Here is a 25,293-nt window from a genome sequence, read left to right as displayed (position 1 = left end):
TCCTGGTTAAAGCTTTATTTAACATTTGGCTCCCATCTGGCATCGTCCACTTTCCCTTTTCATCTTTGGTTCCTCCATGATTTTGTAATTCTTTCTGTTCCTGTTCACTAAAGTTTGGGATCTCCTCATTATCTTTGTCACCCAAGTCTACCAACTGCAGGATCCGCTTATCCTTTTCTGAGGCATCTTCTTTAGCTACCTGATCTGCTAAGCTGTTTCCCTGTACTTCCATAGAGATCCCTCTCTGATATCCATTTATGTGTACCATTGCAATCTCTAAAGGGTCTTTCAAAGCCTCTAATATTTCTTTTATTAATTTCTCATGGACCAAGGTTTTGCCTTTTGAATTTATGAATCTCCTTTCTTCCCAGATTTTACCAAATGTATCAACCACCCCACAGGCATATTTCAAGTTGGTGTAAATAGTTCCCTTTTTATATCTCAACCACTGTAATCCTTTCAATAAAGCATAAATCTCGCAGCATTGTGCAGATCATTTTGTCAGGAGTTTTTCTTTATCTATAATCTCCATGTTCTTGCTGTCTATTACTGCATACCCTGGCATTCTCTTTCCCTCAGTCACTCTGGAAGAACCATCAACAAACATTTCCCCTTCTGGTAATGGCTACTCTTGTAAATCCTCTCTCACTTTGGTCTGCAAGTATCATCTCTATGCAACAATGTTCCAGGTTCTCATTGTGTTCTCCATATAAGAATTGTGCCAGATTCTGAATTTTTGTTGTGGTTAATTTTAAATTTTCAATATTAGTTAATATCAATTCATATTTCAATAACCTGCTATCTATAATCCATCGACTGGCCCTTTTGCTCACTATGGTTTTCAAGTCATGAGGAGTAGACCCCTTAATTTTGCTTCCAAATATTCATTTGTAACTCTCTTCCAGTAAGGCTAAGGTTGCAGCTACTGATTGTAGACACATTGGCCAACCCCTAATGACTGGGTCTAATAACTTTGACACATAGGCAACAAGTTTTCTACCCCCACATCACTTTTGGACTAGTACCCCACATACAATTCCTTCTTCGTTATTTATAAACAACTTGAAAGATTTATCTAAGTCAGGTAAACTTAAAACCGGGGCTGTCATTAACTTTTCCTTTAACTCTTTCGATTTCTGTCCATCTTCTTCACTCCAATTTAAAGGTTCTTCTACTAATTTATCATAGAGGAATTTAGCTAATTTAGTATGCCCATCTATCCATAACTTACAATACCCAACCAGCCCTAGCAATTTCCGTACATCTCTTTTTGGTTTTGGTGCTGGTAGTGAGAGGATCCCTCAAATTCATTCTGCTTCTAGTTTCTTGTACCCTTTCCCAGTCACATGACCTAAATATTTTACTTCTTGTTCTACAAATTGGAGTTCCTTCTCTGACACCTTTAAACCCTTCTCCTCCAAGAAGTTAAATAATTTTGTTGTTGTTTCTTGAACTTGTTCCCTCTGTTCTCCTGACACCAATAAATCATCAACATACTGTGGGATTTGGGTATCTCCTACTGGTTGGAACTGTCTTAGTAGTTCCTCTAGAGCTTGTCCAAATAAATTTGGGGATTCTGTGAACCCCTGGGTAACCAAGCCCTTGGAGCTTTTGTTTTCTCTGTGTTTCTTCATCCTGTCACTCAAAGGCAAACAAACTGCTACTCTCCTTAGCTAGGGGGCAAGCCCAGAAAGCATATTTTAGGTCTATTACACTGAACCATGCATGTTTTGATGGTATCTTACTCAAAAATGCGTATGGGTTAGATACTACCAGGTATCGTGAGATGGTCTGTTTATTAACTTCTCTCATGCTCTGAAGCAGTCGGTCAGTAACATCTGATTTCTTTACTGGTAATATTTGGGTGTTTTGGGAAGATATGCATGGCTCCAGTAGTTCATCTTTGATCAACTCCTTTGTCACTGGGGCCAGTCCCTGCTTCCCTTCTGCTGAAATGGGATACTGTTTTACCTTGTAGGGATAGGTGAAATTCCTGGTTTGATTTTCACCTCGGGGGGGAGGGGAGGGTATGTTTAGTAGGCCATGACTTCCCTCTTCTGCCCAGACTTTGCAATAAATCTCACTTTCATCTTCTGACTTGAGCATCATCATCTTTGCTACCATCTGTCCTTCCTTAGGTGGTACCTGATATAAGGATATTTTGTCCCCAGTGGTACCTGTAGCTCCCGGCCTAATGAATTACATTCTAATTTGGGCATGTATAACAAATCTGCATAACCCTCTCTTGAATTTTCCCTAACAGCAACTTGCTCTGTAATGGCCACTTCAAATGCTTCACTATTAGCAGCCCTTTCTTTGCACATCTGCTTACTAATTGGCATCCTTTTGGGAATCTTGAAATATATGATCTATCTAAAAATTCAAATTCTTCCTCCTGGGGACCTATTTCTAAATTTGTCAAGTGTTCTATCTTATGATTATTCATTTTCCCCAGGGGATAGAGCCCCTGACACCCCTAATTGTCATTTGCCCCAATATCCATTTCCCTGTACAGCCTCCTGTCCCTTTTCCATTTTTTACAATTCTTTTTGAAGTGACCCTTTTCCCTAAAGTAGAAACACTTTCCCCTCGCAGGGGTACTTGTACAGTTCTCAATGTCTTCCATTTTCTGTTTATTCGTTCCCTTTTGTTTCTCTCTTTCTCTATCCTGGCTCTCTCTAGCCACTGCAATCATGATCCTTGCCTTTGACTTCATCTCCTCCCCCTCCCTTCTCAAATATACCTTTAGTGCCTCTTGCAGCAATTCATTCAGACCTTTCTCCTGCCAGTCCTCCACCTTTTATAGCTTTCTTCTGATGTCATTCCATGATCTTGTCACAAATTGCACCCTCACTAGCACTTGTCCCTTTGGACTCTCAGAATCTACACTCAAATACAATTGAAAATTTTGCTTCAGTCTTGCTAACCAAGCACTGGGGATTTCATCTTTTCCTTGTTGGCTGTCAAAAGCCAACCTTGCATTACTGATCCTAGGGACTGCCTCTGGAATACCTTTGATGATTAATGATCTATAATCTCTCATGTTTCTGTGTCTGACTTCATCATTCGAGTCCCAGTCAGGCTGGTTGAAAGGCATCTTTTTCATGCTCTGGAGGGCCAGGCCTGTTCTGCTTTTCCCATATCCTTATATCAGCTGCTTGTGCTAGCTGGATTTCTTCAGGGAAAAAAGAAGGCCTAATATTGAATTAAATTCCTCCCAAGTATATATACTTGGGCCCAAAAACTGATCAACCTGGCTGGCTATACCTCTGGGATCATCTAATAAGGTTTTAATCTCTCTTAAAATTTCTGACTTCAGAGGCAATCAAGAGTGCATTCAAAAATCCAGTCCTCCCCTGGGTGCCTCCCATTGGGACTTCCCTTAAGGATAGTAATTTTTCCACTCTCTCTCTTCAGTAAACACTTCCCCACCTGGGATCAGGTATTGTAAGGATGACCCTCTGAAACCACAGCTTCTTCCTTTGGTCTCACTGCAATCGTACAATCACAAGAATGAGTTACACCTTCACTTGGGGAATTCTGTTGATTTATAATCTCCTTACTTTATAATCTCTTTACATTTGATTTATAATCTCTTTACTAGTAAATGATACTCCTGAGGAAACTTGGGGCATTCGGGAGATAATAGGGAGGAAGGGCTGAAGTATAGAAGGAGCAGGAAGAGGTACAGGAGAAACTTGGGGTATCTGAGGAGGATTAAAGGGGAGAGGCTGGGGGGCAATGGGAACAGGGAGAGGTGTAGGGTGAATAATAGGGGAGGGGGCTGTTTGGGATACTGGAGAGGCAGGAAGGGACATGGGTTGGATAGGAAGAGGTAGTGGAGGGGCAGGGAGGGGTAGGGGTTGGATAGGAAGAGGTAATGGGGGAGTAGGAGAATGGGCTGCTGGGAGCACAGGAGAAGGAGGGGGTGGGAGACAGTCCAGTGGGTTCCACTTCTTTTCAAATTCCTCTTTTTCCTATTTAGTCTCTTTAGATACTTCTTATATTCTAATCTTCTTATCTCAAGTTTCATTTTCTAACCAACACATTTTGTATTGTATCTCTTCTTTGTTTGGAATCTCACTTAAATTGATACACCTATTTAGGGCTAGGTATAACCACTTCACTTTTTTCTTTTGACCTGTACCAAGGCAAATAGATGGGTCCTTCTTAAATACTTTCCTGTGGCCAAATTCAACACAGTATTTTATCATTTTAGTTTTATCTAATTCCTTTAAAGTTTTATCATTATCCCAATTATCTAACATTTCTCCCAATGGACTGTTAGGTGGAATATCTCTTAGTTTCGTTTTTTTGGTTCTTCCCCTATGGCAATTCTTGACTGCACATTGGCCCATGGTTGTTTCTTATTAAAACAATTAAATAAATAAATAAATTTTTGGGGTGGTGACCAGACAATAGTTAAAACTAATTAAATTAAATTAAAAGAAATATCTATATGTGAGTTAAGTATAGAGGTGTGAGAAACCAGAGTAGTTATGGAAGGGAATAGGGATCCAAGTAAACTCTGCTGTGGTAGTCTGTTATTTCTGTTGCCTTCAGGGGAGGCAACGGCGACCTGGTTGCAAGGAGGCAGCACGGCAGCCTGGCCTAGTCCGGGCTACTCGGACTAACGACACACGCTGACACCAATGTGTTGGATGGTCGAAAGCGTTTATTATCTTATCTCATGGGTTTAAATAGTCTTGGGGGACTTTGCTACGTCAGGGGGGGTTGGTAGGGTCTCTAGGGTTAGTCAGGAGTGGAAAACTACTGGGTTAGGTGTGGTTACATGTTCTGGGGGTGGTAGATAACGTGAAGCAGGGAGAAGGGGGAAGGATCTTTCTTTCTGTCACATCCCGGGATCTTCCGTTTGCCTGTCCCTATCTACTACATCTCCCCCCTCCTTTTCATAAATAAAATGAGGTAGTCGTAGATATAGGCACTGGAGTGAGGTACAAACTTGTAACTTGGTAAGGACAAGGTGGTTTGGTAAACCTGAGTAATTTTCGCAAGGCGAGTCTTGAAGGCTTTTGCGACTGACTGTGTTCGCAGTTTTTGGTTTACAGCATTTGTCGCTGGCCTATGAACAGAATGTTTGCCCGTTCTAGACGGGCCTGAACAAACGAGACTAGTTTGTTCAGCAGGCATGGTCCTATGGTAATAGCTAAAAGCAGTATTGCCAGTGGACCTACCAGGGCGGAAATTAGAGTGGTGAGCCAAGGTGATCGATTGAACCAGGATTCAACCAGCTCTGTTGGGTTTCCCTGTCTCTCTTTCTCTGAGCTAGTCTATCTTGGAGTTCTGCCATGGAGTCTTTAACAACTCCCGTATGATCTGCATAAAAGCAGCACTCCTCTTTCAAGGCTGCACACAGTCCTCCTTGTTGCATGAACAAGAGGTCCAGTCCTCGCCTATTTTGTAAAACTACTTCTGAAAGTGAAGAGACTGATTTCTCTAGATAGGAGATGGATTTCTCGATCCTCTGCAGGTCTTCGTTGATGGTCATTTGCAGCTGAGAGAGTCCGTACTGTTGGGTTGCGATGGCTGAGACACCCGTGGCTGTGCCAGCTGCTCCCAGGCCGAGCAGCATTGCGATAGTTATACCTGTGATTATTTCTCTTTTGTGGAGTCTGTCAGGTTCGGTTTGGTTTCATTTAGGGTTAGAAAGGTAGCTTCTAGCATACGAAAGATTGGGTTTGGATCTGACTCAGCCGTGCGGCCTATCCGGAGGGCATCCCCAAGGCTGGTCGGGGTATCAGTGACTTTTGGGGGCAAGGTTTTGGGGTGGGTTGTGTTTTTCCCTTTTAGCACGTTCTTGATAACTTTATTGGGTCCTACTGGTCGAGGTGCTGGTGGTTGGAGCCTTATAATTCACACATTCACCCACCTTCTCGGTCCTCTGAGGACCACTGTCCACGTTCTGCCCGTGGCCCAACTAGGGTGATCTGGCTGTAGGACGGTCATGTTATAACTTACGCATCCCCGATATCTAGGCTGTGCATTGTGGTCTCCGCAGCCAAAGGGTGCCCAGGTGAACTGTAAGAATTTGTCGGGCTCCTGCGGTTGCCACCCGTCTCCCCATGGTCTGGCATCTGTAACAATGGTTTCGCAGCCCCAATATCCACAATGTCCCCACCCCGGGTAGTCGCAGTACCTTTTCCCTGGGTTGGACGCTGGGCACCAGTAGGATATGTACATGGGTACGATACATGGGTTTATGGGACGTAGTTTTGGTTGTCCTGGAAACAGATCGGCTATGTGGAACACAAAGGATGGGGTGTTCGCTGTGGTGACCTCTTTGAACACCTTGTCACTTGAAAGATGTTGCATGACATACCTAAATGGCTGATGAGGGTAGTGGCCCGGGTCGGCTTGCGCCCCGGCCACAAGCCCCAACAGCAAAATCACACAAAGACACTGTGCATGTCTGGGTCTTACCGGTGTGGGACTCTCAGATTTTGTCTGGCGGCTTGGTGGTCCGTCATCTCCCTCTGGAGTAGGGGTGTACGTGTCACAGGGACAGTCCACAAGCATGTCCTGCAAACAGAAGCTCACAGCTTTTCATTAGTTTCATTCTGAAGGTCAGTTTGATTGGCAGCAGTGGGTGTACGGCAGTGGACCTCATTATAAATTTGTAATCCTGGCTCCTAACATAGCAAGGATGTCCCTTCCTATCAGGGGTGGAGAGTTTTGCAAAATGTAGGGGTGGATTGCTACTGTTTGTTCTGGTCCCTTTTTTGTATGAAGTGTTATAGCTACTAATTGGGTGCTTTTCCAAGCTTGGGACGGCCCTCCCACTCCGTTCACTGGGGGGACTTCTTTGCATTGCCAGTGTCGGGGCCACAGTGCTTGGGGAAAAATCGAGCAGTCTGCTCCTGTGTCTGCCCAAAACTGAAGCCCTATTACGTGGGGATCCTGACTGCCATAGAGGCGGCATGTCCCCCACACCTTCGGGGGCTCCTTCCCTATTTTCATGGCCAGGGCCACACAGGGGTCCTGTTCTGGGGCGTCCCCTGCTGACCCTGCGGCACAGGCGCTGCTTGCGGTGGTAGTGGGTACGAAGGTACTGCGGGCTGTGTTTGGAAACTCTGCAATTGTGTCGCTGGCGGGGGTATGAAGCTGGCTGCCTCCTGTGGGGGTATGGGGTATAAGGGCTCCCTGCCCCACTGGGGGTTGGCATAGATGGGCCGCCTTATATTTGCGGCGGGAGGAGGCTGAGTGCGGCCCACACACCCCCTCCCTTTCCCGTTTCCCTGGGGCCGGGACCTGCATTCCTTAGCGAGATGCCCTTTCCTCCCGCAGCCCCAACAGGATTTTCTCCCCAGTTGGTAAACTGGGCTGGTTCGTATTGTGGTTGCTTTTCGGTGCGGCTTAAAGCTTTACTCGGTTTTGTCTTAAATCGCGTTGGCTCCGTTTCCTCCGTCTCAGAGACCCAGCCGGCTTCCGTCAGCTCTTCCGAGCTGGCGGAGCTGCTGCTGGACTCCGAGTCGGAAGTTGGATGCCAGCGCATTTCCGGGGCTCAGTGCCTTTTTGTCCGGCTCCGAGCTCGCTCCTCCCCGCGGGGGTGGCACCGCTCCCGCCCCCCAGGCTTGCCCTGCCTCCTGCAGGGGAGGTCTCTCCCTTAAATGGTAGCGGCGTCAGGCACGGCTGCCGATTGGCTCCGTGCCCTCTGCCGCTCTCCTCCTCTTTCTCCCGCTCATGCTCATTCCTAAAACTGGGCGTCTCCAGGTTTTTTGCGCCGAGACCGCCCGCACCCCGCCCCTCCCCTTGGCTGCCAGTGCCATTTTCAACGGAGTAGGGTGGCAGCGTGGTTAGGGTCTCCTCCCGAGCCGTGGTTTCTGCGTCTCTGGCTTCCCTCGCCAGCCCCTGCCAAAGGCTTTCCGCGCGCTGCTGCACCTCCGGCAAGGGGTCACTGACCAGCAGCGGCGGGACGGACGGGGAAGCCGCGGATTTCTGGGAGGTTTCCGCGGCAGGGATTGGGCTCTGGCCCAGGGAGGGGGGTGATGCGCCGGGCCCCCCCGGATCCCCGCTCCCGGGCGGATTGCCCTCAGGGGCAGTTTGCGTTCCTGCTCCTACCCCTAGCTTGGGTGTAGCCAATAAACACGTACGCGCCGTGCTCCACGTCTCCTGCTCTTCTATTGCTTTGTGCAGGGCTTTCTCTACTTTGCCCCACGCCTTAAGGCTTCTGCCACTGCCTGAGGTTTTCGTGTCCTCGGCCAACGTGGCTGTGCATTTTTCCCATATTTCGGGATGCAGAACATCCACGGGGCGTTCAATCGCCCCAAGCTCAAGCAGCCTTGCTATAGCAAGATAGAAGTCTTTGAGCTTACACTCGATACCCCATTGCTTCTGAATCACACTTACGACCCTGGCGATGGCGTCCATGAGGATCGCGGGTCCTGGGACGTCTCCCTCGCCAAGATACGGTCTGACCGCTCCGGCCGCTGCCCTTGTCCAGGTGACGCCCGCTACCCGAGTGAATTTTTCCTGGGTTTCGGCACCAGATATGTTGCCTTCAGGGGAGGCAACGGCGACCTGGTTGCAAGGAGGCAGCACGGCAGCCCGGCCTAGTCCGGGCTACTCGGGCTAACGACACACGCTAACACCAATGTGGTGGACGGTCGAAAGAACTTTGGTTCTGGAGTGTTCCCTGTCTTTCATCCCTTCCTTGTAGCAGAATTGGGTTGTAAGGTTTGCTCCCTCCCCATGTTGGTTTCTACTGGGGAACCCTTACCCTGCACCCCTCCCCTAATGCTCCCCTATTGCTCACAGGTTGTGTCCTCCCCATGTTCCCTGTGTCCTTTAAAAGTAGTCCCTTCCTGTTCAGATTTGTCACTTGCTCTCCCCCGCTTGGAGATTAAATCTTTGGAGACTCAGACAAGTGTCCTTCTCTTATTTCTCTGCCTCGGTTTCCTCGTGCTCTATGCCCTGCTGCGCTCCCCACGCCGCAGCGATCACCGCCACCCGCACCAGTCTGGGCAGAGACTCGGGGGTGGCCAGTCAGGTGTTTCCCTTGTTGCCTTTGTAAAAGACAACGGGCGACCTGGTTCTAAGAGGCAGCACGGCAGCCCAGCCTCGCCCGGGCTACTCGGGCTATCGACAAAGACGCTTCCACCAATGTGGCGGACGATCGAAAAGCCTTTATTATCTCATCTCATGGGTTTAAATAGTCTTGGGGGTCTTTGCTACGTCAGAGGGGGGTTGTGGGGTCTCAAGGGTTAGTCGGGAGTGGAAAACTACTGGGGCAGGTGTGGTCACATGCTTTTGGGGTTAATAGATAACGTGGAGCAGGGAGAGGGGGGAAGGGTCTCTCTTTCCATCACATCCCGTGATCTTCCGTTCGCCTGTCCCTACTACTACATTCCCTCCGGCCACAAGCAGAACAGTGAGCCAGCGAACCTCCATCCCGTGGCCACTGAGAGCCAGACACACTCTACGATGGGAAACAAATAGACCAGGGGAGCTGAAAAAGAAAAATAGTAGCCTGTGGGAACTTGATGTAAAACAAGATCGCTGCCTGACTGGATACATCCCCAGACCCTTCCAATCCACCCTCTGATGCAACCCACAGTGCCAGTCAACCATCACCAGGCCACCGCCTCTTCCTGGGGAGAGCCCTCCCTTTCCAAGATGTCTCTCCTTGATAACAAAACGGCTTCTCCCAGTTGCCAGGAGGAGCCATACACCACAGCCCTTTATTCTGTACTAGTTGTTGCCCTTCAGTTATCACTTAGATCTTATACTCTTAAGAACTAAGAACCCCAAACTTAATGAACAAATAATTTTGAAAATTCTCTGTGCTCAAATTAATAAATTAAATCATCACACCAAACAATTAGCAAAATGTTTACTCAAATACCTAATCTCACAAAATCACAGTACACACCAAAGCAAACAAAAGCACCAACACAAACGAAAAACTTCATATTCATTCGAACAATGCCGGGAAGTGGACTGAGGACTTTTGGCCTCCGCCTCACCCCAGAATTTCACCAGCCTCCCACCTCCACACACCCCAATAAATCTAAATGAGCAATAACTAATAATAAATAAAATGAAGGAATATATTCATAAAACAAATTCCATTAACAGAATACACCCAAGTAGTCTTAGACTCAAAAGATAGATAAATATATGCACAAACTGTAACCCTAACTGGGAGGTTCTAAACCTCCCTCTCACTCCTAATGATGACTCAACTTCTCCCAGCTAGAAGCCTTCACCCTCCCCGGCCCATTGCCACACCGTGAGGTGCTCTTCCCTCAGCCAGCCCCCCAGCTCACTGCACAGAGTCACTGGTTTGAAGTACTAAGCCCCCCTTGGTCAGGCACCTACTTCCTCCCCCTGCCCAAAGAGGAACAATCCCGAACCGGTGGCCACGCACTCAGTGGGTCTCCAGTTAGGAGTCTCTCGCCTTGCCTGCAAAGGTCCTACTTCCCTAGACTCCTGGAACTCTCCCTGTGCTTGTTTTAGGGAACCATCCTCCAGGTCATCTCAGTCAGTGGAACTCCCCTGTGTCCCCCTGTCTGGCCCCCACCACATGCACCAGCTTCCTGATCAAGGGTCCAGCGATATCCAGCCCCTTCTAGCCAGCCGCCCCAATGCCTGTCACTGCAGCTGAGAGACCCTGGTCCTGGAGGCCTTTCTGACAAGTCATAAAATTGTCCCATCCAAAACCCCACCTCCACTTCCTTCGCTACTTGGCCAGAGACACCTCTGAGAGCCCAGACCCTGGAGGAGTGGGAGCCTATGTGGGCAAGGATGGCAAAAAGGAAGCACTCCCCCTTCTCCCACTCGCAGGGTCCCTTGGGATGCCACACTCACTTGTAACTCCACTCGCTTCCCTCTTTTCCCGGCCGGGCTCCTCGTGGAAAACTGGAACCACGGTATTCAGAGGTTCACATTTGATTCAGGAGTCCACTCTAGCTTTAAGTTAATCTCTTCGGAAGTCCACTCTAGCTTTAAATTAATCTAACAGATGTTCTTTCAGAAAAATTACATACTCTACATTATCCTAACAATTTGAAATTACAGTGTGTTATCTTAATTAAACTGGTAACATTCAATAACCTTGTTCATTAATGACTATTGATGACAATGGTAATTTGTTATGACAGTGTGATTGCAGTGTGTGAGCACACGTGCACACATGTAAGGGGCTTAACACACATAGGAAGACTGTAAATATCATTCTTTAAGTAAGTATTTATTCCTTATGAAGAAAGTAGAAAAAGGATCTTCCATAATCCCTCCATACATAACAAAGAATCAGGTTGCTGCATTCAATCCCCTACATATAGACCACTACGAAATTAATGCGATTAGGAGAAAAATCACACACACACAGTCACAAAGCATTAAATTCTAACCCAAATATTCATAAATTCATTGTGTCTGCTCTATTTTAAAGGGCAAAACACACATACATTATTTAAAAAAAAAAAAAAAGGACAAACCACAGAATTTTCATTGGTGTGTCTGATTAGGACACACCAAAAATATATGCAAAAATTGATTACTTGAACATAAAGATGAAAAAAATTATATATACTTTCTAGTTCATTAAAATTCCCAAACATCTTCTCAAATGGAATGTTTCTGACATGGCTGTATTGATCATCACCCAAGTATCCCAGATTGAGGGTAGTTACAGCTGTACATGCACTATGCAATCATTTATCTTGGTACCAAGAAAACATTGTGAGACACTTGAATTTCCATGATGATAAGGGAAAAAAAAAAAAAAAAAAGAGCCAAGAATAAAGCAAATAAATGCCCTGGCAAGAAATCCAAGTGAAGCTTCTGAATATTCCCCCAATAATAACAACATGAAAAGGTGTAAGACGATAAATAATCCTGAAAGACATCAATATGGAAAACACAATTCCAGCTTTAAAATTATTCTTCCCTTTTGATAAAATTATTTGCAACTGTGTAGAAAATTTCAAGACAGGTATAATTCACATCTGCAAATGGCCACAACTGTTTGGGAAACTTGATAGTCTATGTGTGCAATGAAGTCCTGAATTAACCTATTAAACATTTGTTCATAGAATCAGAGGCATATCCAGTTCAAGATAATGATTTCAGTGCAACAGAAAGCTAAAGATGCTGAAGTCTGTTGTAGTTGGTTAGTAAGTAAGATCACAACAAAGAAACAACAATTCATATGCAGGAGTTTGCTTCTAAGAAATTTGGTCTGGGTTGAAAATTCCCCCCACTATTTTTTATCTAGGCATTTTTTCTGGAAAGATACAGGGGAACTCACTTTTCTGACATCAAGAGTAACTGTCTTTCTGTCAGCCTACTGTACAACCTACAGTATATTTTCTTTGGTCAGGAAGTGTTACTGTAAAGATCTCCACTGAATATATTTACTAAACGTATGATAAGGCTGTGCTGATAAATTAACATAGTATTATATATTTATTTATAGAAGATATTAGACCATCAGATATATTGGAAAAGATGGTACTCTAAAGGCCTGTAGTTGAAAGAGAGAAAAACAACAAAACAAAACACTCAGATTGTCTCCAAATCACTTCTTTATCGCAGCTAGAATTGAGGCAATCCAACTTGTACTTCTCATTGAGGACTATAGTTGGAATATGTTAAGAATTTGAGTATGCGCAGTGAAACATATGCAGGTTTGCCTTATTCGTTTTCCCTTCTGACAGTACTCTTGCCAGAAGGACAAGATTCTTATTTCAACTGAAATGAAAAATACCAAAAGGTATTTCAACTGAAATGGAAAATACCAAAAGGTTTATACAGTGCAACAATGCCTAATCCTATTACTGAGCACTTTTATAATTTGCTTCTTCCAAGAGCCACTCAATTCCATTTAGCAATCCACCTAAAGTTGCAGCTACAGTGTCCTGCATCTGTGAAAATAAAATTAAAAGAAAAAGTTAATGTATTAGAGGTAACAGCTAACAGGATCTAACAGTATCTTAATATCAGTCTCTGACTATCTGTAAAGTCAGAAACACTCATATAAAATCTAAATTTTTATCAATAGTGTAAAGGTCCCTTAGACAAAAAAAGGTTTTACAGGAGTAAGAAAACAAATAAAAAAACTCCCACATGTTAGGAAAGCTTTCACTCTTAGTAGCAGAGTGAATTTGCTTCAATTCACTCTGGTACTAAGAATATCAATTCACTCTGATACAATCATTTCATCAGCACAGATGGCAATCCATTTCCTTATGAAAACAAAGAAATTACCTCAAATCAGGATTTTTTTCTGATTAAGTTATTTCTCAGCTACAGAACATCAACAAAAATTAATTCTGTGTGGCTGAACCAGGGTGATAGATACTGTGCTTGACTAACGTAAAAAAGCACGTTCAGGACCTTACATTCTAGGTAGAAAACTGATCTGCCAAAACCTGAAGACATCAAATCAACTGAGTGACAGTGAACAGTCTTTTAAAAATGTCACGAAAATCTATCTTTGTCCAAGGCTGTGATTTAATAAATTTATATTTAAATGAACTGAAGCTTCGTTACTCGCTTCAAGACCATGATTTGTCCTTCCTAACATTCTAGTTCTAGCTTAAGTCTCTTGTGTGCTTTTGGGCAAGTCACTTAGCTCCTTGTTTTCAGACAGGCTAATAATTCATCTTGGAGCACCAAAGAAACAAGGTATTTCACTTAAATGGAAAGCTTGTGTACTAGTGTTGAAAGCTGCACACTCGGTTAGGTAGGTATAGTTAAGGAAACTGAGAGCCTAAATTAAATTTAAACCACAGAGAAACAGAAAATAAAGGTTTAAGAGTAAGTACCATCCAGGGCTGATGCAGCAGATTTAGTTGCAACTGATGTGCCACGTAAACACATGGAATTCTTTTCACACCAACGTGAGACACACAGGACAAAACCAGCAGAGGTCTGTTCGGAGGCCCAAGGGCTGGATCAATCATTGCCAAAATACGAGCCAGCTCCTCCTGACGATCATGCTCTAAGAAACAATTTTTAATATATGAGTCTTAAGCATATGCAAAAACAAGGTGTCTTTGTTTTGGCTTTTTTTTTTTTATTTCAGAGGCAATTAGACAGAGGGCTAGAAGAGGCAAATGATCTTGTTCTGCTTAATACAAGACTTACTCATCTGCCTTTATGTTACACAGATACTGATGACATCTAGATGTTAAAGATCTCCATACATTCTACAGGCAGCCTATTTCAATCCTAGCATCAGAGCGTTTTCTGAGTACCACACAGAGATCAAAATTACAAAATGCCATTCAGAAATACTCATACACTGCACAGTCAGCAGCTCTTCCCTACTGAATGTACTTTTCTCTTAGTGTACCCCTTCAAAGTTTTTTGCCTGTCTCTGACATAGCCCTCTCCCTCCATTCAAAGCTGATGAATGTAAAGACAATTACCATAACTGTTAACTGGATTATCATCTTACAGGACTAAACTGATTTAGACTAATTGCATTTTTTACTGTTTTCCTGGTGAAGGTTGTTTCCATAGCACAAACAATGTATTTTCAAGTTTCCCCTATACTTACCCGTGGGTTTTTTGGGTTTTTTTCTAACCCATGTAATTTCCCACATGTAATTTAGATAGCAACTATATCAGTATGTGCCATAAACAAAACAAGGGGCCACAATCCCTAACATGTTGATGAGAGAATGTCGAGAACGGGAGATCTCTTCAACACGGTAAGATGTAAAGAAATAGCAGATTTTTAAAGGATCAGAACATGGATTTTGATGTGTTGCATAGTCTTTGTAATCTAATACTCCAGCTATTCACAAAATATAAATAAAGAGAAATCCCTTACCTCTATGAGCTTCTGCATTAGCAACATAAATGAATCCATCAACTACTTCGCACACCTTCCTCACTTGAGCTATTACACTGTAGTGCACGGCTTGCTGGTTCCCTACTGTGCTGTTCTCTTGGTAAAACATCTTATTCACAGCAACAGCTTGCTCCTCCCTTGCTCTCCTCCTTTCCACACTGAAAGGTATTTCAGTAGTCAGGTCAACTGAGAATGCCAAAACAGAATGGTGAAATTTCATCTATGTCGTGCAGGAAAGGGACAGGAAAATGGGCTAAGCTAGGAAATTGGTTTTGTTTCTCCCTGTCCCCTCCTGCCCTCCTTTCTTTCTGAGGGCACAAACAGAGAAGGTTGGCAAACTGCAAGATGTTTATGAAAATACACTCCAGGATGAGTTCATAGAGTGTTTCAAAAGGGACTTAATCAAGGGATTAAGAGGGATAGAAGCACCTGTAATGTACCTGTTATACACCTTTGGTATATATACTGTTTGGAAAAGTTTTATTACTTCCATGTGAAAACTTAGTGGTTGAAAAAAGAAAGGAGAAGCAAAGGCAGGCATTGAAACTTCAATTTATAAGGAATATCCATGCATGAGAAAGTGCACATGAAAGTCACATGACAAGAATATGAAGAAAAGCCTGAAATAAATCAGAAACTGTACTTTTCATTTGGTGGAGAACTTATCTTACCTCGTGGTGGAATACAGTGTCACAATATTGAATTTTTGATTGCTGTTAAACTGAAAACTGACACCTGATCCAATTCCTACAAGGAAAAAATGAATCTATGAGATTACAACTATTTGGCTACTGAATACAATTAAGTGGTAGTTCAAAAAATTCCAGTGGTGCCATAAAATGAATATATTCAAACCTAGATATTGCTGTTAGGGGTGGCAGATTTACTATTTTACAATTAAACTTTATGCATGCTCCAATTGACAAGACTTTTAGTTTCATTAAAATCTAGTCAATGGTATTAAAACCATTTCTGTATTTCTGATTATTAGAGTTGAACCTAGAAATTTAAATTAGAAATTTGTATTTATTAGCTAAAACTGGCATAGAAAAGGCTCCAGTCTGCTTATGACAAGCTGCATTGAAAAGGACATATGAGAGAAGTAAAAAACCCACTAAAAATAATTGTCATGCTTCCTATAAATAAAATTTAATTATTCGAGTTCTGATGTGATGAAATAACATTAGTTAAAAAGTAACGCATTTTTGTCTCTGGCTTGGACTGAAGTCAAATTAGACATTCAAAGCTACTCTTTTAAACATCAAAAAAATCCCTCACCTGCTCTTTTAACTCTTCTAAGTAAAATTTACATAATGTGATACCAGAATACTGAATCATAAAAGGATCAGCCTTGAGTTCCTGTGTAAAATCACAAATGTGTTTTTTAGCCACTTACTGCAAGCAGCACTGAAAGAAAGGCCTGTCTGCATTTATTGACCACAACAGCAGCAGTAACATGGAATTTTGAATGAAAATAGAAGTACAAGGAACAAAATTATTCTTCTGACAATGTCCAAATTTAATCATAAATTCATTAAAGCTATTAGTTTGTCCCAAATGTTCATTGCATTTAGCCTTCTGAACAAATCAGAGAGAAAACAGTTTTTTACCATTATTCTACTGAATATTAAGGATACAAAAAAAAAAAAATTATTTTCTTCATGTCTTCCTCAAAGTTTTTTGTGTATTATGTATTTACAAAATAAGGAAGCTAAAAGCCAAAACCATCATTACCATGAATTTGTCTATGAGGTAAGCCAGCTACCAGCAGAATTTCTGGGCATGTCATCATCTTTTGTACTAAAGAGTTGTCCAGCTCTTCCAAACCTGGCCCAAACATAGCAAAGCGAGGTTCTGCCTGAGTGACCAGTGATTGCAAAAAGGAAGTCACAGTCCCATACCGGGGACGGCTCGATTTCCAACTTCTACCCTGAGGACAGCTCCTTTTATATCTGTTTAAAATAGATGCAACTAGAAATTAAACATAAAATACAAAAGAGGTATTAATCAAACCAATTAAGTCCCACTCTTCTTATGCTTTTCTACTGGTACAACTCAAAGCATAGGTCAAAAATTATAAAGTTCCAAATCGATGGTTTCAAGCACCAGTACTAAGCAGACAAAGCATCAGTTCTTTTGACATCTAAATACTGACTTTTTGGACCTCAGTACACTTCTATCTACAGAGCTTTCAGTTTACTTGAAAAAAAAAAAATAAAAATCATAAATTCCCCATCCTCACTGAATACACAATATAGGTAAAATAACATCAAAGCAGAAGAGTCACGTGAAAAATAAAATTTTAAAAGTGAGCCTTTTGAGTGCATTTTAAACCCTAATTAAACTCTTTTGTGTTTATAACAAGTAACCACCTGAAAAGAGACCATGCAAACTGTGGAAGGAAACAAGTGTTTCCTGCAAACTTATATACTCATTTGGTGTGGATGCTATAAGGCATGGAAAGACTGGTAATTGAGGGGAAGAAAAACAGTCAGATGTTCTAGAGCAGCAGCCTCAGTTTGCTTCTGGAGTCATGGTAGGCTGCTCCCGAACAAATCTCTTCAAGGAAACATCAAATGTGAGCTGCTTCATACCCACGCTGAAATGTTTCAGTTGAGATCAGCAAAACCGCCAAGTGCATGCAGACACAATGGAAATCAGTGACAGGTGGCTTCAAGTTGGCGGTTCAGACCTAAACAGATTTAAATCCAATTTCAAAATCAGTCCACATTTTGCACATCAAATTCTGAGTGTACTGTTCCCACCTGTTAAAAGGGGATGAAGGGCAAGGAGATTGCAGAAGTTAATGCACTTACCACAAAGCAACATGTTAAGGACCACCTTTGGAAAATGTAACTGCAAATAAATCAAAAATCCCAAACAAATCCACAGAGCACCACTGCAAATCAAAGGAACTGAATGAAGTTTAGAAAATAAATCACCACAAACTACCTTGTTTTAAGTGTTCTTCTCAGTCATCCAAACATATTTATTGTGTTGCTATGTTTTTCAATATACTAGCAGAAACCGGTCTCCATCTTACAGCCTTTGACAATCAGACCTAAAACAATACAACTTGTTATTCTGTGCACATTCAGTGCACTTTTTTATTATTAGGTCTTCCAAATAAGATAAAAAACAATGAAGATCCATTTCATTTGCTGTAGCTTGAAGACTTCTTCGTACTTTTATGAAAATAACTGCTGTGGCACTGAGAGCAAAGAACACTTCTTTACCAAGATCAAGAGTATGCAGTAGTTCTGTGTCACAGCAGACTGACAGTGTACAAAAACCTGTAATATTTTATACCATTAGCCTTCTGTTTTTTACAATGTTTCACATTCCTGTTGAGTTCCAAACAGAAAGAGCTGACCAGACCATGGAGCAACAGGAAATTGTATTTCCAAAATAAACAATAGATTTGAGACACATCAAAATTTAAACAGCAACTTACAACAGAGCTTTATTTCTATAAATATGGAACATGCCTGTGGGCTGAATATTACTGCTGTAGGCACACTTGAAGTCATGTAGGAGAATATGGAGATACTTACACTGCCATGTAATCATACAGTGCATTGCCGCTGACCTCTGAAAAGGCTTTATTAAAAATCTTCTCGTCTGGAAGTGATTTCCAATCAACAGATGTCCAAGAGGGAAGATCCCGCAGGAGAAAGTATCTCCATAACAACGGGTCTTGCGCAGCTGCCCTCCAGTAACAACTCGTGCTTCCTAAGCGGCACAAATCTTGGGGCGAGAGGAAGGACATGATGTTCAGCTGCACGTCGATCTGAAAACCATTGAGAGCAGCGGTTTAACGACTCCCGAACTCAGCAGCGAAGAAGGACGGGGTGGGACGCAGCGCTTTGCCCCCTCCTCCCCCCGCCCCGCGCCAGCGGGCCCGGCTCACCGGCAGGCTCTGCAGGAGGCTCACTCCCCCCGCGCCGTCCGGCGCCGCCGGCAGCGGGGCGGGCGCGGAGCCGGCGCGCTCGCGGGTGCCCCGCAGCCAGCGCTCCCGTAGGGCGCGCAGCCCGCCGCGCACCGCGGCCTCCAGCCCGGCCCCGCGCCGCTCCGCCGCCGCCATGGCGCCGCCCGCGCCCGCCGCGCACGCTCCGCCAGCGCCCGGCCGCTGCCCCGGGCGGCGGCCGCACCCACGCCCAGCAGCGCTCTTTGCACCGCAGCCCGGGAGTCCTTGGAATGCGTGGCTTTAATGCAACACAAGTACACATTTCAGTTGGAAAGAAGAAAAAGAAAGTCAGTGACGAAGACTGTGCTCTTATGCCACAAATTTTCTTCTAGCACAGACAATGCAGTGGATCTTAGCTATGGGATTTCACAAAGTAATGCAGCATTTGTTTTGCAGTTGTTGTGTTCCACCCTTGACCTTTTAAGGGTCCCTCACATACAGCCACATACTTTGTTAACATGTTTCTCCCTGTTTCTTGGAAATCCAGCGATATGCTCTGTGATCTGCTGTCCAGGTCACTGTCAGACACCGGGTCTATTGACTCAAGGCTTTCCTGCTTCCCTTCCACTGCTCCACAGTGTTTCAGTCCCCAGTAGCACATTTCTCCACTGTACATCATTGCTAGTAAGTGAGTGTCACTAAATATACCTGCAAAAATAATTTAGATCAAGTACTTCATTATTCTGCTATAAGCAAGTACACATTAAGTATTAACACAAAAGTATTAACAAGCTTGTTAATTCTTTTTCAGTAACAATGGGGAAGAAAGTTCCAAAAAGACAGTATAAGTATATAATTATATAAATATATAATTCCCAGAAGAAAACCATGGATCAAGACCATGCTCATTTGTCTGTCCAATTTGGCCCTCCTTAATGTTAAAATATTTTAAGACTGCCATATAAATATTATTTCTATAATTTTGTTCGCCTAATTATCTCATAGAATTTCAGTATTTCTTTACAGCCTCTTTAGCACAGGCATGACTGTACATATTTACTCGAGTATTTCTGTGCCTCCCACAGGTTTAAGCCTAAAAGATACTGTCTGAGGTCATCTTAACTTAGGTGAACCAGCAGTAGCTTTATTAGTACTTGAATTCAAAGGCACACGTGTGTCTTTCACCAAAAAAAAAAAAAAAAAAAATCGTGCTAAATAAATCCACAATCTGCCTTTACATTACGGAGGTATACAGCAGTAATGTCACTTCAGACATAATGTCACTAGACAAGAAGGTGCTGCATATCCTGCTACAGTCAGAGTAGAGCTGTTTTTGAGTGTGCTCAACATGGACATCATGTTCTTAGCACCAGTTGGTTTACCTCGCAAATTCCCTCCTGCTGTATCACCCTACCTGCATCACACTGATGCAGCCTAAGATCCTCCTAGAAACACTCAATAGGAATGAAATTTACATAAAGCTACATAAAGTGGTGACAGAGAACATTTGCCAAATCTAACCACTTCTGCTTGTAGTTTTTACCTGTGAGAAGTCTGTAATTGTGTTTGTACCTGTGCTGTCCTAGAGCTAAAAGGGAACATCAATATGTGAACCTCTGGCACCCTCTGCAGTCATATTTGTGCCTTCAACATCTGTCAGTTGTGAACTGGATGGTTCACAATAAAATACAGTGTACAAACGCTGCCACTAAAACACTACTGTGAATCAAACACTCATTGCCTCAGTTCACCTTGCTCCAGGACACCCATAAAACACCAGGAAATTGAGCACTGACACCTCCTAAAATTCATGAGTCAAAAAAGAAAAAGGCGGGGCCACTCTTGCCTGCTTATTTGCCTCTTTATTATCTTTTTGTTCTAAAAAGTGTTAAGTCTTGAACATAAACTAGGCCAAGCAATAAAAACACACAAAAATTGAAGCAATTTCATTTCATAAAGTGAAGCAGTTATTAAAGAGGAGTGGGTTAAAAGGTTTTTTGGAGTTATTTTTTGGGGTTTTTTACCTTCACTGAGTAATCTAGCTGTGTCTTTATCTTGAAGTGAGATATCTTCATCTAGCTGAAGAGGGCATCTAACGCTAAGCATCTTCATCAAGTATTGAACTCCATCATTAAGACACTGAGTACAGTTAAAAATAAGGAAAAAAAAAGTTCTTGTTAAATTAATGATATGCAGAAATACTTCCTATGAAGCCCCAAAATCCTAATTAAAGAAAAAAAAAAAACAGAACAAAAAACACAGCCACATTTTAAAAATGACCAATCAAACTTTAACACTGTATTCGCAAGCTCATAGAACATTTTCATGTCCTTTACCTTTTTAAATGTGGCAACATTTTCTTGTAGCCATTCACTCCTTTCTTTTGCTGTGTGGCAATACATGTAAAGCAGGGCTCCTTTTCTCCAGTAAAGACATTCTAACAACTCTGCACCAAGAAGGTCGATGGGCTGAAATAAAATCAAACAAACTGGTCTAACACAAAAATAAACCACCTGAACTACTTATAAGCACTGGCACACATGCAAACACTGCATAAATCTCGTACTTCAGGGACTGTGTTTGACATCAGCAGAGACACAAGCCTAGCCTAACCTAACACTGTAGGTCAAATAGAAGTGTTAACTGCCTATGGAATCATGAAATGTTAGCAAGATAAATTCTGAGCACACAACAAGGCATTTGAAACAATATTTTCAGTAATTACTATTTCAATACCAAAGAGACTTGAAAATGTTTCAAAATACTTTAAATTCTGCCCATCAAAAATACAAACACTATGTCCCATTTCAGACTTTTCATTTTTAAATAATGAAATAATTCACCCTCTGACTACTCACTTCTTTTATGCTGCATTCCCTCACTAGGTCTTCTGGTTCTGAAAGAATGGAAATAAGTTCTTTAAGCTTTTGCAATGCAGATTCTTCTGGAAAATCTTCATCCACAAGCTGGTTTTCCTCAAAATATGTAATGTCTAAGACAGCCTATGAAAACAAGAACATATACAAAATTGAAATGCTACCATCAAAATAATCAAATGGATGTGTGTTGACATAGAAAAAAATGTTAGTTTATAAAACATCACAATTTGAAAGTATTTTTTAACATTTAGTTGACAAAATGTGCAAGTTAGAAGTATGGAAGGATTAGTGATGGTGACTGTCAAGCCAAATCCCTTTCTGTCCCTAAAATAACATCATGAACGACTCCAAGTCATCCAAGTCAAAAGCAGTTCTGTGCTTCACAGACGCTCACCACACACCCCCAAATAATCGACCTGCCTTTCTGCCCCACCCTCCTTTTTTACACCAAACCGTCTCCCACTCCCTACACGCATTTTCTTGAGAGGCAGTTTGATGTCCGTAACAAATACCTGGGTATAGAGCTGAAAAAGCGTGGAAGGATGTTCTTTCCCTTCGTTGCAGAGGTCCTTCAACTTGTCCAGATTAGCAGAGCCTTTCTCCAAGAAGGTATCTGAGGGAAGAACACAACGCTCCCTTAGCACCGATGAGCACTCAGCAGGAGCCTGGCTCACGCTCCTTTTTCGCATGGTTTAATCATCCATCCTTGGGGCATCTACAAGAGCGGCTGAACAATACAGCATTGAAGCAGGCCAGCCATCCTGCCAGACCGCACCTTTCGTGATTAAATTAAGGCCATCCGCAGCCAGGCTCTGATGCTCTCAAGCGCACACGCCGTTTGCCAAGATGCCCTCGGGGCCGCCCGTGCCCTCGAGCCGCCCGCGCCGCCACCCCCGGTCCCCTCGCCCCCCCGGCCGCTCACCGCGGGCCCCGGGTGCCCCGAGCCGCCGGCCCAGCGCCGCCACCCGCGCCCGCAGCGCCGCCGCCGCCATGGCCGGCCCGCGTGCCGCCCGTCCGCGCAGGCGCAGCAGCGCGGGCTGGGGGGGCGGGAGCGGCCCCGGCCCCGGCCGCGGCCCCGGCCCCGGGCAGCGCGGGGAGCGGGGCGCGAAGCGGGGCCGGGGCCGGGGCCGTGCCGTGCCGTGCCGTGCCGTGCCGTGCCGCTGCCGCCCGACCCCACCGGGACACCCGGCCCGGGACATCCGGCCCATGATCCCGGCCGGACGCCGCCAGCCCGCCCGCCCTGCGCGTATTGTTGGCTGGGACCCTGAAAGCTCTTTGATAAAGAGAAGGGTCTGGCGTCTGCAGTGCCGTGTCCATGCCCCAGGGAGAGACCCTGTGTTTCAGAATTTATGGAATCAATTTACAATCAATTACAATCTTTTTTGGAAAAGACCTCTGGTTCCAACCTACGACCGAATATCACAATGTCGACCAAACCATATTACTGAGTGCCACGTCCAGTCTTTCCTTAAACAGTTCCAGGGACAATGACTCCATCACCTTCCTGGGCAGCCCATTCCAAGATCTAATCACCCTTTCCGTGAAGCAATTGGAAACAATGTTTTGTGAAGTGTTTTGTAAAATGCTTCGCGGAACAGTCTTAAATGCAACATAGATCTCCCATGGCACAGGATGAGATTACTTCCTCTCTTCCTGTCTCTGGTTGCCTGGAGAAGAGGCCAACCCCATCTGGCCACAGGCTCCTTTCAGGCAGCTGTAGAGAGCGATAAGGTCACCTCTGAGCCTCTTTTTCTCCAGGCTAAACACCCCCAGCTCCCTCAGCTGTTCCTCACAGGACTTGTGCTGCAGACCCTTCCCCACCTCTATTGTCCTTCTCTGGACTTGCTCCAGCACCTCGATATGTTTCCTGAATTGCGGGGTGCAGAGCGGGATTTGAGGTGTGGCCTCACCAGTGCCCAGCACAGGGGACAATCCCTGCCCTGGTCCTGCTGGCCACACCATTGCTGATCCAGGCCAGGATGACATGGGCCTTCTTGGCCACCTGGGCACACCCTGGATCATGTTCAGCTGCTGTCACCAGCACCCCCAGGTCCTTTTCCACTGCAAAAATTTGACTGGGGTTTTGCCCCTATCAATGAGTGCTTTCCAGCCTCACTGCAAATTAGGAATTGCCCATAAAACAAACTGAAACAAAGGCAGCAATGATCAAGCCCACACTTACTTTTCAATAAATGGGTTTGGGTTTTTTAAACTACATTTTAGCATTTAATTACTTAAAATGCAGAAGTACAAGAGTAAAAATACATTAAATAATCCTGAAACTAAATACCTTTGATTAGAGAAGCGAAGCACTTGCTCCAACATTTTGTCCAGATTTTAATAGTACTCTTTATGAACTTCATAAATAATAAAAGAGTTTGCATATATGAGAGGAAAACTAAGTTTTCCCTTTATTTTTAACAACATCTTCCTACTATGTGACAGTCATTCATCAAATACTTTGTGTTGTCTGGTTATAAAAGTGCTAAATTTTATGGTATTGTTTCCCTAGCCTTCTCCATATCTTTACCTACCTGGGATACCTCAGTGCCTATTCTAGTAAAGTAAAACAAACTCACACAATATTGAGAATTTTGTCAACTTGAATATTTTGAAAGAATAATTTACTAAAGACCTTTTCCCATTTTGAGGTCATATGATGTTCATTCTGTCGCTGCCTATGTTCCACCAAAGTACCTAAAAAAACCAACCAACCAACCAACCAACCAACCAACCAACCAACCAACCAATCACTCACCAAGCCTCCCCCTCCTTGCATCCCCCCAAAATAAAGTGTCATTTACTGGAGTACTTTAGAAGTGAAAAGCTGTCTACTAACAGGCAGAGTTATTTTTGCTGTTATCTGTCTTATGTCTTATGAAAGAGTTGCCAAACACATTAAATACAACCAAAAAAAATAGAACCTAAAAATAAAAATTATGTTTTCTTCCCAAAATGGTTTGATTATAGAAGAAATCAGTGTTTTGATTGGCTATGTATTGTTGTTCATTCCTGCATAGTTGGTCTTCAGATACAATTTTTCATCAAAGGAACAGCTGTGTTAAGAATACCAAAAGTATTCTGGTAGCTAACTTGTGAGCGGAGAAGATGGTGCTTCATGCCTTAAGTGAAATACAGCACTTTCCATGATGCCAGCTTTGTGACTGAAAAAGGCTTGTGAGATTGAAACATCCCCTTCTTCAGATCCTTTGTTTTCTTGGTCCTTACTTCTCCATTTCAATCCCCAGCTATGATTTAAGTGTTGCTTTTTTTTCATACCAAGTCAAGTGGGCAAGTGCATCAGCCCTTCATAGTGAAGGAGACGTCACCAGCCTTCAAGATGTCTCCTGTAAAAAAAAAAAAAAAAAAAAAAAAAAAAAAAAAAAAAAATTAAAGACCCCCAAACAACCTAAATCAGAACAAAACACCAAATGGTTGTATGTTGACTCATCTGCTAAAGGAAGTGGTATTTTTTCTTCCTGTGCTTCAGGCACTGCTGCAGCTTACTTTAGATGAATCCATTTTCAAAGCTATGTTTATATATGCAGTGACTGTTTTTCACAGAAATTGTTATTCACTCTATCTGTAAATATCCAATGAAATTTGTTTTGACCTTATCAGTTGCTGAAAGATGTGTGTTTCTGTTAATTCCAAGATGGTAAAACAGAAGCTGCTACAACGGT

General features: G+C 43.4%; 2 protein-coding genes across 2 annotated transcripts; both read right to left on the bottom strand.

Moving 5' to 3' along the window:
- Positions 1–11,188: 11,188 nt before the first annotated feature.
- Positions 11,189–19,148, bottom strand: FBXO4 (F-box protein 4). Its single transcript, XM_030257585.4, has 7 exons — positions 18,735–19,148; positions 18,379–18,614; positions 16,559–16,776; positions 15,496–15,571; positions 14,804–14,982; positions 13,791–13,966; positions 11,189–12,887 (listed from the first exon to the last, which is right to left on the bottom strand). The coding sequence occupies exons 1-7, from the start codon at positions 18,906–18,908 to the stop codon at positions 12,798–12,800; spliced, it is 1,149 nt and encodes a 382-aa protein (XP_030113445.1). The 5' UTR covers positions 18,909–19,148; the 3' UTR covers positions 11,189–12,797.
- On the bottom strand, positions 19,014–22,833 carry RIMOC1 (RAB7A interacting MON1-CCZ1 complex subunit 1). Its single transcript, XM_030257587.4, has 6 exons — positions 22,533–22,833; positions 22,123–22,223; positions 21,590–21,733; positions 21,068–21,199; positions 20,756–20,870; positions 19,014–19,439 (listed from the first exon to the last, which is right to left on the bottom strand). The coding sequence occupies exons 1-6, from the start codon at positions 22,816–22,818 to the stop codon at positions 19,144–19,146; spliced, it is 1,074 nt and encodes a 357-aa protein (XP_030113447.2). The 5' UTR covers positions 22,819–22,833; the 3' UTR covers positions 19,014–19,143.
- Positions 22,834–25,293: the final 2,460 nt, after the last annotated feature.

The sequence above is a fragment of the Taeniopygia guttata genome, chromosome Z (genome assembly GCF_048771995.1).
Source record: "Taeniopygia guttata chromosome Z, bTaeGut7.mat, whole genome shotgun sequence".
Classification (NCBI taxonomy): Eukaryota; Metazoa; Chordata; class Aves; order Passeriformes; family Estrildidae; genus Taeniopygia; species Taeniopygia guttata.
Note: the sequence above shows the minus strand (reverse complement) of the source record. Positions and strands in the feature narration are given on the sequence as shown.